The following is a 14,448-nucleotide window of genomic DNA, read 5'->3' on the forward strand; positions in this document are numbered from 1 at the left end:
TGCAGTCATCAACAAACTCCAGGGTCATTCACTGGGAAAAGCTACAGGTGTGGAGTTCTACCATCTGGCATGATTTCAGTGATTTTAAAAGTCTTGACATAACCGTATTTAAGAATCTCACTTATTACTTCTAGAACCTTTGCAACCCTCAGTAGGTAATAAAATCAGAAATCAAAAGTTATTAATACAATGCACATGCTTGTGTATGTCTGCAAGGGAAGATCTGGCAGAGATGGTATCTAACATTTTACCATCCAGTATCATCAGAGGCAAACAAACTTTGGAACGCTAAACCCCTTTAATTAACAGGCTAGATGACAAAACACACATTACAAATGACTGCTCTACTTTGAACCCCAATTATACATGTGTTAGGGAGAATTTTCCCAAATGAAGAAGGTATTTGTTGAGAGGATGGGAAGCTTACCACACCAAGAGAAAGCTGGCAGCGCCCTACAGGAAAGCCAGAGGATGGATTTTACTCTGTGGCATGCCAAGTAGCTACATGGATGGGAACAACTGTCATAAAGCTCATTATGCTCCAAATATAGCACGTTTGGCAGACTTACAAGCTTCGTTTCCATGGCTTATCCTCTTGGACTTCCCTCGAAGCTCTGCTCCAGTGTAGCCTCGTACTTCGTTCTGCCATGCCATCACTCTGCCACTTGGTGAGGTGGCTGCCCCCAAACGGTGCGCTATGCACCTGCCCTTATGATGGACGACAGCACGCATCTCAGCAGTATCTGCCAGGCACCTCGGTGAGCCCCAGCACACACCAGAAGGATTTGGTAGGCTCTTTGTTCCCTACCACTGAGGGTTTAGCAGCTCTGCAAAGAACTAGGGCAACTCAAGCAGAGCTAGAAGCAAAAGGCAAAGGGTGATATGATTTTAAAACTCATTCTGCTAGTTTCATGTTTTTGTTGCCCTCTTTCTTTTATGCTTTAATTAAAAAAAAATAAAACTTTTTGTTACTTATACACACTAACTACATTAAATATTTTATGTGCGGATTCAAACAACTCTCCTTCCCTCAACGCAGCGCAGGCAAAGCCAAAATGTCGGACAGCGCAAACTCCCCCGCCTAACTTTCTCCGCCACGCTCGCGGAGCGCGCGCTGCCACCAGGCGGGAAAGCGCAGGCGTGGCGCGAGCCCTGGCGGAGCGGGCGCGGAGGAAGTTTGCCACTCGGCGGCTTCCGTCCGTGGCACAGCGCCGTGTCCCGCTGCGCCTGCCGTAGCCAGACATGGCGGAGTACTCCTGCGTCAAGTCCACTAAGCTCGTTCTCAAAGGGACGAAGGAGAAGAGGTGAGGCTGCTTGTGGCTCCGCTCCTGGGAGCCAGACCACGGCACGGCGCTGGCTGCCGGGGGAGGTGCATCGGAGGTGTGCTCTTATTTTTTTTTTACGTCACCCTTTGCAGCAAGAAAAAGCACAAGAACAAGAAAAGGAAAAGGGATGAGGATGCAGAAGAACAACTTGATATCGTTGGTAAGCAGCTTTCTGGGAGTTACGTGACTTTGTGGCAGCTTTAGGGGACAGCAGAAGTGGAAAAGATTGTCATAGGACTCTTAAAGTGTACCCTGTGTTCAGGTTTGTAGTCACTTGTCACCATGTTTGTAAGTTAGAGTCTTTCTAGCCTCTTTTTTTGCTCAAGTATGTTCATATATAGTCTCAAGCTCTTTATTTGCTTGGATCTTGTTTTGGTTTTTTTTGTTGTTGTTGTTTTGTTTTGTTTTCAGAAGTATTTGCTGTAGGAAGACTTATAATGCTCTTCTATATATTTCTACATGAATAACGTGTCTTATGTTACTTGATGTTTTCCTAGTTTGGAGAACCTGTGCTTTCTATTCTTACTCAGCAGTAATTACTTTTTGCCCGAGTTCTTTACTTCACTCATACCTTCAGTCCTTCTGGAAGGAGGTTTTTGTTAGCTTGTTTATTTGTTCTAGTTTGTCATACTGCTGTTATGTGTTCACACTATAAATTTGCTACTGTTAATTGAAGCCAAAGACATAAATGTTATTTTGTATCCAACTGTAACTTCACTTTTTTTTCCTAAGAGAGGAGGATCAAACTGTATGGTTTTGAGAGATAACAGACTGCCCTTCAGTGCTGTTTGTCCTTAATTTACCATAATTCACTTCACAAAAACAGCTAAAATACATTCAGTCACAAGAGATGCAGATGTATACTGTAGCACCGCGCTCCTAGCAGGATAAATGTCATTTTCTATTTTGTGCTAAGGCACTGCAAGGGAATTTGTGCCTATTTCTCTGTTAAGAGACCATAGATGAGAAGATAATTGTGCTTCACCAAACATCTCAGGTGTTTTGCATTTCTTAGTTTACTTCAATTTCAAAAGAAAATGCTGGAAGAGATTTTGAAAAATTCATATGCTGATGAATTTGCATTGCTCAGGGAGCAATGGCTTAAAATCTGAATGTAGGAAAGTTCCATACAAACATGCAGAAGAGCTTCTTTGTGATAAGGGTGACAGAGCACTAGAATAGGTTGCCCAGAGAGGTTGTGGAGTCTCCTTCTATGGAGATACTCAAGACTTGTCTAGATGCCTACCTGTGTGACTTATTTTAGGGTACTTGCTTTAGCAGAGGGTTGGACTCAGTGATCTCTTGAGGTCCCTTCCAACACCTGTAATTCTGTCATTCACTGATCAGCAAGCTGTGACTCTACAGGATAAGCAAATTTGCTCCATGTGTTCTATAAAGATAGGGGAAGATTATTTCTGCTTAAGAAAGATAGATTTGCTGAATTTACCATGAGGAAAAAAGACATCATATTTTAATTAATTAAAAATAATTATCTTAATTAGGCAGAAAATATTTTTAAGATAATAGAAAGATATGTTACCTGTTTAAATATATAAACACTAATTCTAGTTCATGCATGTGGGCAGGGCTACGTTAGTAGAACTCTACGAAGCTCAAATGTACAAATGTTGTTCAGGCTGGAAGCATCGTAAGTCCAAGAGCTGCCATTTGTATGAAGTAATTTCACAGAAGATAACTTAAAGGTTTCTGTTGTGTTGGATATGTAGTAATTGGCTGTAACTGCAAAACTGCAGGAGGCTGGTCCATAATAAAAAAAACCACCTTCCTTGCAAGGTTATCTTCAGCTGGATCAGCTGGATGAATCTAAGTGCTCTGTGGTGTTACAGCACTACAGAGGAATGGAGAACAGGAGCCAGTGATTAGGGATAGGAAGGTGGATAGAACAGCAGGATAGCCTGTTCCAGCAGCAACACCATTAAATTGGCTGGGTATTATAAAATAACGCACAAAAATCTTAAAATGCTATCATTATCTATAGGATGTCAAGTCTGCGAGTAGATACAGAAATAATGACTCCTGAACTAAATGCAGTCAGAACTTGTGATTACTCCATTAACTGTGATGGTTATTTTGTTTGTTTTAGGAAACTGGTGGGCTGTCAGTAATTTCGGTGAAATTACGGGAACTATAGCTATAGAAATGGATAAAGGAGCTTACATCCATGCCCTTGATAATGGCTTGTTTACGCTTGGAGCACCACACAAAGGTTTGTTTCAGGAAATTTGGAAAAAAGCAGTTTCAGTAATGAAAAGCATAAATGTAGTATCGTTCAAAGGCAAACAGTTTTACAGCTAAAGGCAGTTCATTACAAATAATGCAGTAATCTTGGCTGTAGCATGACTGAAACCTAATGACTAACAATCAGTTTCACTTATTTCTTCTTGCTGTTTTATCTCTAAAATAAATTGAACCACGTTGGAGATGATCACTTGTTACTGGATAAAAAGCAATGTAACTTATTAAATTCTTTAAAATCTTTATGGTATCAATTTGAGAATGAAACTCGAGGCAAATGAGTTTAAAGCATTATTGCTGCATCCTCCTCAGAATGTATTGGTTTTGCCACTGTGCAAATGTGGTATGGTGTATGGCACTGGTATGGAGGGGGTGAACTTGTCTTCTACTTTAAGTCTCAACCATCAGTCAGACAAGAAATGCTCCACGACCCTCACAGTGTGTTTTGAACAGAGTGAGTTCAAACCAGCAATGACAGTATTATCTCACTTTTGTTTTGAGGAATGGAGAGGCTAGTAGCTTTTTAGGGTTTAGGGCTCTGTTGCTGGAGACAAACTGTAATTTTGTTATTGAGAAAATAATATTACAATGAAATTATGGTTTTCAACATCACCTGGAGAATTACAAAACATTCTTGACTGTAAATTCCTTAGAACAAAGATTATATTTGTGCTGTTTTACTTGAATGTAAGTAAGCACCTCCATTGTTTTTCTTTAAGAATATGGATATTCTAAAGGAATTTTTAAAGAAAAGCAGTATTGCAGATTTCCATAGTACTTAGCAGTGGCAGTTGTATTGTTTTTCAGCTTGTTTGAAACTGTAGTGTTAACAGGTTAAATACTGTGTGTAACACGTATTACGTAACTAATGGAAGATTCATTCCTAAGATGATGAAGGCCCTAGTCCTCCTGAACAGTTTACTGCTGTGAAGCTGTCTGATACAAGGTAACTACTGTAACAAAATGTTACAAGCTTTGATATTTGTTTTCTTTGTTTCTGATATGAATACCTGTTTTTATATTTTCTTAAAATACATTGCATACTAATAACATATTTTTGATTCATTGAAAATTGTGAATTGCTTTAAATCAAGATGTTCTTCATTGTTTCCCTGCATTTTCCCTTTGAGGATTGCTCTGAAGTCTGGTTATGGGAAATACCTGGGTATAAATTCAGATGGACTTGTTGTCGGGCGTTCAGATGCTATAGGATCAAGAGAGCAATGGGAACCTGTCTTCCAAGATGTAAGCTGCTTAGCATAATTCATTCAATGTTCCTAGCATCTGACTGTATTTTGACTTGCGATCTGTATTGACAGGCAGTAAAATGTTATTTACCAGTTGCCTTTTTGCAGTATCTTTCATATTTTAAGTTTTTATCTTCTGCTTTCCCAAGTACAAAGTAGTTTTTGTATTTCTTTAGGAATTTTTTTTATGTACTTCAAGTTTCTGCATTGTGGCAGCTATATAGGAATTAAGAATGGAGAAGCCAACTAGCTGTTAAATGTCTACATGTAAAAGAACAGAATACACATACAGAGCTTTCTGTTGTATTGTAAGGAATCAATGTTATCATTAAGGTTTATATACAAATTTTATACTAACAGTATATGATATTTCTGCAGAAAAAAATGGCATTACTAGCAGCAAACAGTCGTTTTATCAGGTGTAATGAAGATGGAGACATAGAAGCCAAAAGCAAAACTGCAGGGGAAGAAGAAATGATAAAGGTAGTTACCATATTCTACAATTAATACAGGCCTAGCATCGATATTCAAGCTTACCCAAGAACTTCTATGCTACAGTTTACTGAGGGCATACAGATACAGTTGTTTTCTGTAAGCTACCAAGTGATTTGGCCACAAAAGAGGCTCCAGGAATGCCTAAACTGAGGCACTTACCTATCTACTGGAAATACTTATACCACTAAAGAACTGGTGGGTAGAACCCTCTCTGATACACCAGATAATTCTGAACTGCTTGGTACAAGATAATGTATTCTGGCTGAACCAGCAGCAGAGAAGGGTTATCCAGAGTGGTGCTGGTGCAGAGATTTCATGTAAGAGGATGTGGAAATACTTCGTTTGGACTTGAAAAACATGCCTGCAGATAGAGAGAAGTGTGTATTAGTCAGAGCAATAATACTATGGACTCAATCTCTCAGAAATACATTTTATTCTTGATAACTCTTAACAATTGTAATGGTGCTTCTTTGAGGGTGGAATTACATCTTACAGTATTTTGAAGCACTATCCTTAATCCTTTCCTGTACTATAGGAAGTTCTTGCTTATATTGCTACTTTTCCTAGTTAACCAATAGTTAATAGTTAACCAGTCTGAAAGCTGAGAACTTAAAGTTATGTGACTCTCGTTTGGTTATGAAGGATATATTGTCTTTTTTTTTTTTTTATCAAAAATTGCAAGCTAAAGAAGACATTTTCTATTATGTATTTTCTTCTCAATGAATAGATTCGAACTTGTGCTGAAAGAGAAACTAAGAAGAAAGATGATGTTCCCCAGGAAGACAAAGGAAATGTTAAACAGTGTGAAATCAACTATGTGTATGTAGTTGAGAGCTATTAACAGGTTTAAGTAACTTCTTCCTCTTTTCTTTGGGAGCTTCTTTGATGAAAGGGTCAAACTCCCAACCAGCTGGTTGCTTACTTCCTCCTACATGGAGGCAAAAGGGCATAAAATCAGATGAGAAGGTTCATAGGACAAGATAAACAGAAGGAGGTTGCTTACTAGTTAACGTCACAGAGAACTTTGGGGGAAATTAATGTATTGCCTCTTACTACAGATATGGGTAGTAAGAGAGACAAGCAAAAATTAAAATACCTATCTTTCCCCCTACTCCCAAGCTCAACTTCAATCCAGACTCCTCCACACCTACCGCCCAACTGGGGACTGGCCAGTACAGGATAGTTTCTCTTTTCCACACCTTCATTCTGTGTGTTCCCCTGCTCTAATGTGATCCTCTTCACTGGCTGTAGGGGAATATCAGCTTAGGCACCTGGATCACTCCTCTTTGTCCTTGGTGTTCATACCACATTTACTTACCACAGTTTTTCTTCCTCTCCTCTGCTTGTGTGGCATCTTTGTCCTTTCTTAGATGGTTTCACAGAGGCATCACCAGCTCTGCTAAATAGACTCAGGTTTACCACATAGTGGGTCTGTTTAGCATGGGGCAGTTCCTGGCCTCTTCCCACAGGAGTCGCACCTGCAGCCTCCTCACTACCAACACCTTGCCACATACACCCAATGCACCTTCATTCCTGTCTTGTTTTGCTAGTAGGTGAAGGAATTGATGTTCTTCAGAACTTTTAACTGTATCACATTAATCATGCATGGTGTTGTTCCCACTCAGTGCCCCAAAAAACTGAGTAGTTTTCACATTTTAGTGCACCTCTGGTAGTGTGATAGCTTGTTAGATTTTTATTAGGCCAGTTGTCTACTGCAAGATATTCATCACAGTTGTTTTTATTGAAATACAGAACTTGAAATAAGTTATAATTCTTAACGTTTTTTCCCCTTACAGAAAGAAATTCCAAAGTTTCCAAGACAAAAAGCTGAAAGTAAGCAAAGAAGATACAAAAGCCCTCCGAAAAGCCAGGAAAGAAGGCACTTTTCATGAAGCACTGCTTGACAGGTACTTTGATGTAGAATAACACTAATTTAAAAGTTATTGGGAGATAGGGTTACAGTAAAATTGGATACAAAAAACAGATAGGTTTCATGGAGGGAAGGGCGGAGAGGAGGTGCAGATATGAGCACTTCCAGGTCAAGATATTGCAGCAAGTCATATGCATTTTTGTTGTTATTACTCTCCAAATTTTCACATATTTACCTGAAATTTCTGGGTTGGGAAATTCATCAGAACTGAATCATTCGGGCATCTCTAGGTTTGCTCAGTTTACTGAGTACAGAGGAGGTGAGGAATGACTCTTTTTAATAACAAGAATTAAGCTTCTTACTTTTTCAGTACCCATAGTACTTTTGGAAAGGGGAGAGCTGCATTTTGAGGAGAAATAGCACTTATTAAGAAGTCTTCAGGTTATTTAGTGAGAATAAATCTCTTATTTCCCCGGGGAGCCAAGAATACAGAAACAGTCTTGAACTTTTAAAATGTTTTGTATGGTATAAATTTTCATACATTAATTCATTAAGTGGAAAATGCAGAAGACTGCTTCTGAGAACTTGTAATTGTAAGAGGTGTGAAAAAATTCACCACAGCCGTCATAGATTGAGTATCAGTTCCAGCTCTCACTCAGTTTGAATTCTATCCTTCAGAGTGATCTGGCAGAACACAGGTCCTGACTTGAAAGGACATACAAGGTTAATGTTACACACTACAGTTGTAGCTCCTTAAGAAAACAAAGTTAACTGGCGAAGCCTTAATGTTGTTGTTTTTTTGTGTTTGCTTTGAGAAACGAAACAGAAAGCTGCTTTCGATGGCTGCTTAAGATTTAGAGTAAATAAAACGTTCAGATGCAACGGTCAGTTTTAATGTTTTGTTTCGTTCCCCTTTCCACGCAGGCGAGCAAAAGTGAAAGCAGATAGATACTGCAAGTGAGAACCAGTTCGTCCATTTTCTTCTGCGTCTTTGGTTGTATGATCATACTGAGAACACAAGTAAAATCTTTTATAATTGTTTTTACAAAAGCTGTTTTGCTGATGTTTTTATTATGTTATTTTTAAAGGACTGCCTAAGAGCTGTAAATAAGCATCAACCTATTCTCAAATTTCAATAATAGTTACTATTAATATTGTGCTACAACTACATGCTATTGAAACAGTAAGATAATTACTTAATGGAAGACAAGTTATTTGATCCACTGATCTCCCAAGGTTGATGAAAGAAACCTGAGTTCAGAGACTGATAAAGGGCAGATGAGAACAGCAAAGTTGTCAACAGTAGAATATTGTTAATGCATTGAACTGTCAATAAATATGTAAATGCCTCAAACAAGCAGGAGGAAATAAATAGAATACATCATATCAGTTACTGAGTAGAACTTCTGTGGAAGCATCCAATGCAGTATGAGGTAGGGACCAGAGTGTTTAGAACTCATAAAGCAGTGTTTGAAACAGACCCATTGTTCAGATTGATTAAATTACAAAATCCAGGTACTAGTGAAAGTCTGGACAAGTCAACCTTATAGCAAATGGAAATGCAATTGTCTTGTCAGAAAAGGGACTGACTGTCTTGTTAGCAGGCTCCTCATTTAACAAGAGGAGAAAGATAACTTCAGTCAAACTTGCTAGTTTCTTTAGGGCATAGACTTTAAATAATCTTTAATAAAACATCAGTAAGGTCATAGTGTAATGTGTATTCCTGGTATCTTGTATAAAATATGGTTTCCTATGTCTGTTCTTATTACCAAGAAGTTTCTCAATAAAAACATCTCTATAGGAACTACCTCAGATCACTTACTCTCTCTTTCTATGTAATCTACTTCATGAAGACTACTTGGTAACATGTTGAGGATTGTTACATTACATCAAATTACATGGCAGTAATTTGAGCTCTCCACAGAACACTTTCTAACTGTCAGTATGAATTGCAGAAATAGTATAAAGTTGTGAGCTAATGCAAGATAGTGATGACTAAGAAGCACAAGAACCAATAAAGGCTAGGCATGTAATGGCAATTTAAATTGTTCTAATTTTACAGGTGGCTGGTCTTGAGAAAAAGCACAGAGTTTAAGTAATTGTTTAAACCCACTATTTAAGTTTTCAAGAGTAAAAGAAATAGCAGCCAGAATGAGAAGATTAGCCAAGGTCAGTAATAAAAGCTTTTTTTTTTCCCCCCCAGGAATTTAGAAAATAAGGAGATAGAGTAGAAGGATTTATGGTACCAAAAGAAGAAAAATTCCATGGGCGGGGCAAATTGATGATACGATGTAAAGACTCTTTAATTCATGTTTTCAGAAAAGCAAATAAAAATTGCGACTTTTCTCTGAAGAAGTCTTCTAAGCTTTTCATACTTAGTTCTTTCCAGCCTGAGTATAGAGATTTTGTTGAATTTACACATACTATTCATTTGATATCTGTTCTTCAAGAATAAGCATGTTCACTAATTCCTGGCATAAATATGTGTTTTGGGATGAGTGCATTTTCTTCCCTTTTTAGTTTGAGAAATGAATTGTGTCCCCTCTGCGGAGCTGGTTTGTGCAACTGTTGGGATGATTGTTTCTAACTTTCTCATATGAACAAGTTATTGGAGACTTTCCTATGATTCCAGCTGCTTTGTGAGAGTCTGCGTCTTAATGTTGATAGAATACGAAGAAAGCAGAGAAATTAAATACAACTACAATTACAGACTAAATCACAAAGCGAGAATTTTTCTCTAAATTTTCACATGTATGGGAGATCCTTGAGTAGCTGCTTTTTGAACTTAAATGATCTTCTGCAGAATTCTTTTCCCCCACTGGCATTTCAGACCTTATTGCATTCCTTATTGTGTTTCAGACCACACCGTTAACAAAAATGCAATAGTATCAGGTGACCATGTAAACTAATCCATCAATCACTTTGCCTTTTTATAATGAAGATATTTAACTTGATAATGGTAAATTGTTAACATTTTATTCCTAGTTCTAGTACAAAACTTTGAGATTACTCTTTAACATGTAGCAGGAATGGCTGAAAATTATACTTATCAGTTTCTATTAACTGCACATTCTTTCAAAGAAAGCAATTGTTAGGAACATTGAAGTGTTTTCTAGTAAGACTACACTAAAACAGTTGCAAAAACTGTAATCAGCAGAACTGATTTTTGCTTGTAATTTTATAGGTATCTCCAGAATTTTGTTAAAATTCCTTAACATGTCAGTTACCCAGGTATAAAAGTCTTGTCTGTATCACATGTGAATATTTGGCTGGTATTAAGGGTATGTCTCCAAGAAAAACTAAAGGTTTATAAAGTAGCTATTGTCAATGGTGGGCTACCTGCTAAATACTTTAAGACTTGGGAATCAGAATGTACAATTACGTTGTTCAGTGAGAAAGCTGTCTGGCACTTAGAAGTTTTGAGAGAGAGAAAAGTTGGTGTATCTAGGGAGCTCTGTGTCAAAAGTAGCTACCCCCCAATTTTCTAAGAGAGGCGAGAACAAGCAAAGTCTTTCTTTTAAGAGTTGAAAGAGAGCCATGTAAGCACAGAGCATGGCTAGCTATTTACCAGTAGTAGAAGAGGTCAAAGAGATTGAGCTTAGAAGCTTTTGAAAAGCAGTGTCTGTCTATGCTCTGTGATTCCCTTTTTGTGGAGAAGAGGCTTTGCTACCTTTTTCATAGTGAGCAAAGGTCATATTGTGAGTTCTTGTAATTGCTAGAAAAGATATGTTGCACCTGCCAGGAGGTCTGCCAGAGCTGTGAACACTGAATTTGCAGGCAGAAGGTGGAAAGCTAGAAATAAAGAGATGATTGCTGGCAAAGCTTCTGGCCAGAGTCTGAAGAATTACTGTGTGAAAATGCAGCATAGCTGTGGGTTTTGCTGCCATAGAAAAAAAATGTAATTCATTTTTACCCAGTGCTCCAAAATTTGATCCAGCACCAAGAATCAGGCAACACTCATTAAGTAGCTGTAGATCTCATGCCTCTGTCTGGAAATGTAAATAACCTGTTGTACAACTGTTGCAGCATCACAGACCTGGAAGTGGCATACTGACAAAACTTTCCAGAAGCAGTGGGAAGCAGGTTGCACCACTAGGAGCAGGCTTTACACCAGGGTAATTGTTTACTGAGCTGTTAGATAAGTAGACAATATAAAGTGGCTGTGACGGGTTTTTTGTTTTTCACTGTTACTTTCAATAATGTTCAGCTGTCAATAACTTCACATTTCATTGCAGTTTTCCTTGATCAACAACCACAGTGAATATGCTGATGGTTGAAAGTTGGCTGATGTTCCAGCATTTATTCTTCCTTCCAAGAATATATTGTTTAAATAAAACTGTCTGTTACAACTCATAAAGTGATTGTTCAAATACAGAGGCAGCTGGAAGCAGAAATCTGATGCATTGATGGAAAGAGTGCTGAAAGGAGTGTTCAGAAGCTGAAGAAAAGCCTGAGAATTATCTGTGGAAAGGAATTCCATTTCATGTTTAGTAATTTAAATATAAGAACTAATATATATATATACAGATTTTTTTTAATATATTTATAGTTATATATATTTATAAAAAAAAAAAACACCTACATGATGGAAGTATTGAAAGTAACCATAAGTGATAGTAAAAGAAAACTAGAATTTAGAGGCAAGTTTGTTACAGAGCTAGGAAGAAGCAAAGCAAAAAGAAATGTCACAACAAATAAAATGAAACTGTCCCAAGTACAAGAGGGATCGCTGGATTTAGCAATGGACTGGCAGTGATGGGGGAGGGAGTTGGTGGAATGAGAGTGTCGTGGTAGAGTGTTTCCCTCTGTGTTGGGACTAATGGTACTAATGATATACTGAATACTGCTGGAAATGAAAGGTGTCCTGAAATAGTACAGAAGCGGAGATCTGAACTTTTTGCTGAAATATTAGTCTCAGGAGAAGGAAATCAAAGGTAGGACAAAATAGCAAATAGCATCATGTCTTAAACTCTTGCTATAAACAATGCATTGGTATATTTTCCCATTTGAGACCTTCAAGGATTTTCTTGGTGATCTTGTCTTCTGGCAGGAGTCTCCTAGCAGCAGTACTAGCAGAAAGAGCTTGAACTGAAACGCAGTGAAAAGGGAATCACTTGTGAACTCTTTATTTCTGGAGAAATGGACGGATCTGGTATGTGGATAGGTACGGAAGGGATGAATGTGAAAAAGTAGAAGGATAGATACAAAGTACTGATGGTGTCACTAAGTAATGACACAACCTTTCAAGCAGTACAGTTAATGAGTAAACCATAAATCTTAAAACTGTTTTTCTTTTGACTTCGATTTTGGAAAATTGATTAGAATCAGCCTAGACAACAAAGTGGAGGACCTAAAGTAGTGCAGACCCTGGAGACCAGGTGTTCTGATAGGAACCTGGCAGAATGGCCAGTCAGAAAACACTGGTATTGTAAGATGTGAACTGTTCTTTAAGCTTCAAATTTTATTACTGGTGAAATAACCAGAAGTACAGAGAGGTCTTTTTTTTTTTTTTTTAAAATTAAGTTTTGTATTCAAAAAGAGCTTGTTGTCATTTTCTGAAGTCCTTGTTGACTTTTCAGAGTTAAAAATGTCTTGAAGGTAAGAAAGTATCTAAATTAACTGTCTGCTCCAGAAATGAAGTGTGAGCAGAAGGTGCTGCACAAGTTTAGAAAATAAAAGACCCAATTCAGTCTGGTGATCATAGACTACAAAAATACGTTAAAAATATGTTCAGGTACCTGCAAGTAATTAGAAAACCGTCTTACAGGTTTTTGGTTTCAATAAAAAAATGTGGCTGGGCCCTATAGAAAGTGCTCAATTTCTAATTGTGAAAGACAGTTCCATGGAAGCATCAAGTTCCTTGTGTTACTCCGTACTTCTCATTTCCTAAATTTCTTGGTTGGTTCTGTACCTTATTCCCCCAGTGCATAATGGTTTGTGCAATTCCAAGCTTAGATTCTGAGCTGATTCCTTCCTACACACTGCTGTGCATCCTCTGGCTTTAATGCCTTATAATTCTTTTTTCCTTTCCTATTTCTTAATTTGTGCATGTCATGCCATCTTCCAGTTAACTGTCTGCCAGGGACATGGTGTTTTGTTGGTTTTTTTTTTTTTTTCCTTGCCACCATCTGGTTTCTATGGGAATTGCATAGCCAATTAAATCACAAATGCTTGGGTTTTTTTTTGTGTGCCTAAGTAGATGTAGCATACAGAACCTGACATGGGCACCAGATAAAGCACAAGATGTAAACTAAACCACAGACTTCCTAGAAGGTTTTTAATACTTATACGTGATTTGTGCCTCATATTATGACAAATGTACCATTTATCTGTAGTAGTGAAGAATGACAGGTAGCATGCCTAGACTGATAAATCTAACACTCCGTTTCTCATGGTGCCAAGAATGGCTCCAGTTGCAGGTTTCCTGCATCGTTAAGCAGGCAAGGCAGGGAAAATACTTTCTTCCTGAGGAAGGTGACCGCCTTGCATCTCATTACCATAAAACTTGCCTGCTTCAAAGAATCTCTCAAACACGCATAGTAATTACACAAAGTGAAAACTGGTGCCACAGGTTTGCTCTGAGTGTTGCCTAAGAGAGAATTTTATTTCATGTTTTCCTGTGCGGAACTGCAGAGAAGCTTCCCTTGGATTCAGCTTTCCTAGCAGGCTCCCTCTCACTCAGCTCCCAGCAGATCACGCTGCAGCTGCTCAGCTCTGCAGTTCTTATGCTTGGAACCTCAAGAGACAGTTTACACGTGCTTTATTTTTAACACCTCCTTCTTGGAAACAGAATTGATGAGGACCTTCTGGGGCTTTGGTGTGGGCTTGCAGTAGGCCTGTCCACTTTTCAGCTGATGCAGCATCTGTAGAATACTTTGTATCATTCTATTTACTGCCTTAATGAGAAATTTTTAGGCAAAATAACCCTCTATCGCTGCTACAAGCACATAGTTTGAAAGCTAATGAGCTACTTCAGTACATCAAACTCAGCACAAAATGTTAATACTGCGGCAACCTCTCATTTCCCGTGGGATGGATGTAGAATTGGGATCGGTGCTGTTTTTGCTCCCGTGGAAATACGACTGAAAGTCCTCTGCCCATCAAGGAAATAAAAGAGGGTGCTTTTGGCGGCACCGCAAAGTCTCCCACCACCTAGGGAGGTAGCTGAGGTTTAGTTTTGCCCACGCAGGGCACGGACACGCACAAAGCACCCCTAACGCAGCAAGCGCTGAGCGGTGCCGAGACGTCCCGTCCC

The 14,448-nt window shown here is 38.5% G+C and overlaps 1 protein-coding gene across 1 annotated transcript; it reads left to right on the forward strand.

Annotated features, from left to right (window-relative positions):
* The first annotated feature begins 1,174 nt into the window (after positions 1–1,174).
* Positions 1,175–9,005, forward strand: FRG1 (FSHD region gene 1). Its single transcript, XM_003205790.4, has 9 exons — positions 1,175–1,304; positions 1,418–1,485; positions 3,430–3,552; positions 4,470–4,527; positions 4,712–4,826; positions 5,207–5,311; positions 6,051–6,142; positions 7,120–7,230; positions 8,118–9,005. Exons 1-9 carry the CDS (start codon positions 1,243–1,245, stop codon positions 8,152–8,154), a joined length of 771 nt encoding a protein of 256 aa, XP_003205838.1. The 5' UTR covers positions 1,175–1,242; the 3' UTR covers positions 8,155–9,005.
* The last annotated feature ends 5,443 nt before the right edge of the window (positions 9,006–14,448 follow it).

Source organism: Meleagris gallopavo, chromosome 4, assembly GCF_000146605.3.
Source record: "Meleagris gallopavo isolate NT-WF06-2002-E0010 breed Aviagen turkey brand Nicholas breeding stock chromosome 4, Turkey_5.1, whole genome shotgun sequence".
Classification (NCBI taxonomy): domain Eukaryota; kingdom Metazoa; phylum Chordata; class Aves; order Galliformes; family Phasianidae; genus Meleagris; species Meleagris gallopavo.

Bases quoted from the DNA above. Each gene is read 5' to 3' on its own strand.
- FRG1 (XM_003205790.4), top strand. From the start codon at position 1,243: ATGGCGGAGTACTCCTGCGTCAAGTCCACTAAGCTCGTTCTCAAAGGG. The intron at 6,143-7,119 runs GTATGTAGTTGA...TTCCCCTTACAG, and splicing joins CAGTGTGAAATCAACTATGT to AAAGAAATTCCAAAGTTTCC. The intron at 7,231-8,117 runs GTACTTTGATGT...CTTTCCACGCAG, and splicing joins CATGAAGCACTGCTTGACAG to GCGAGCAAAAGTGAAAGCAG.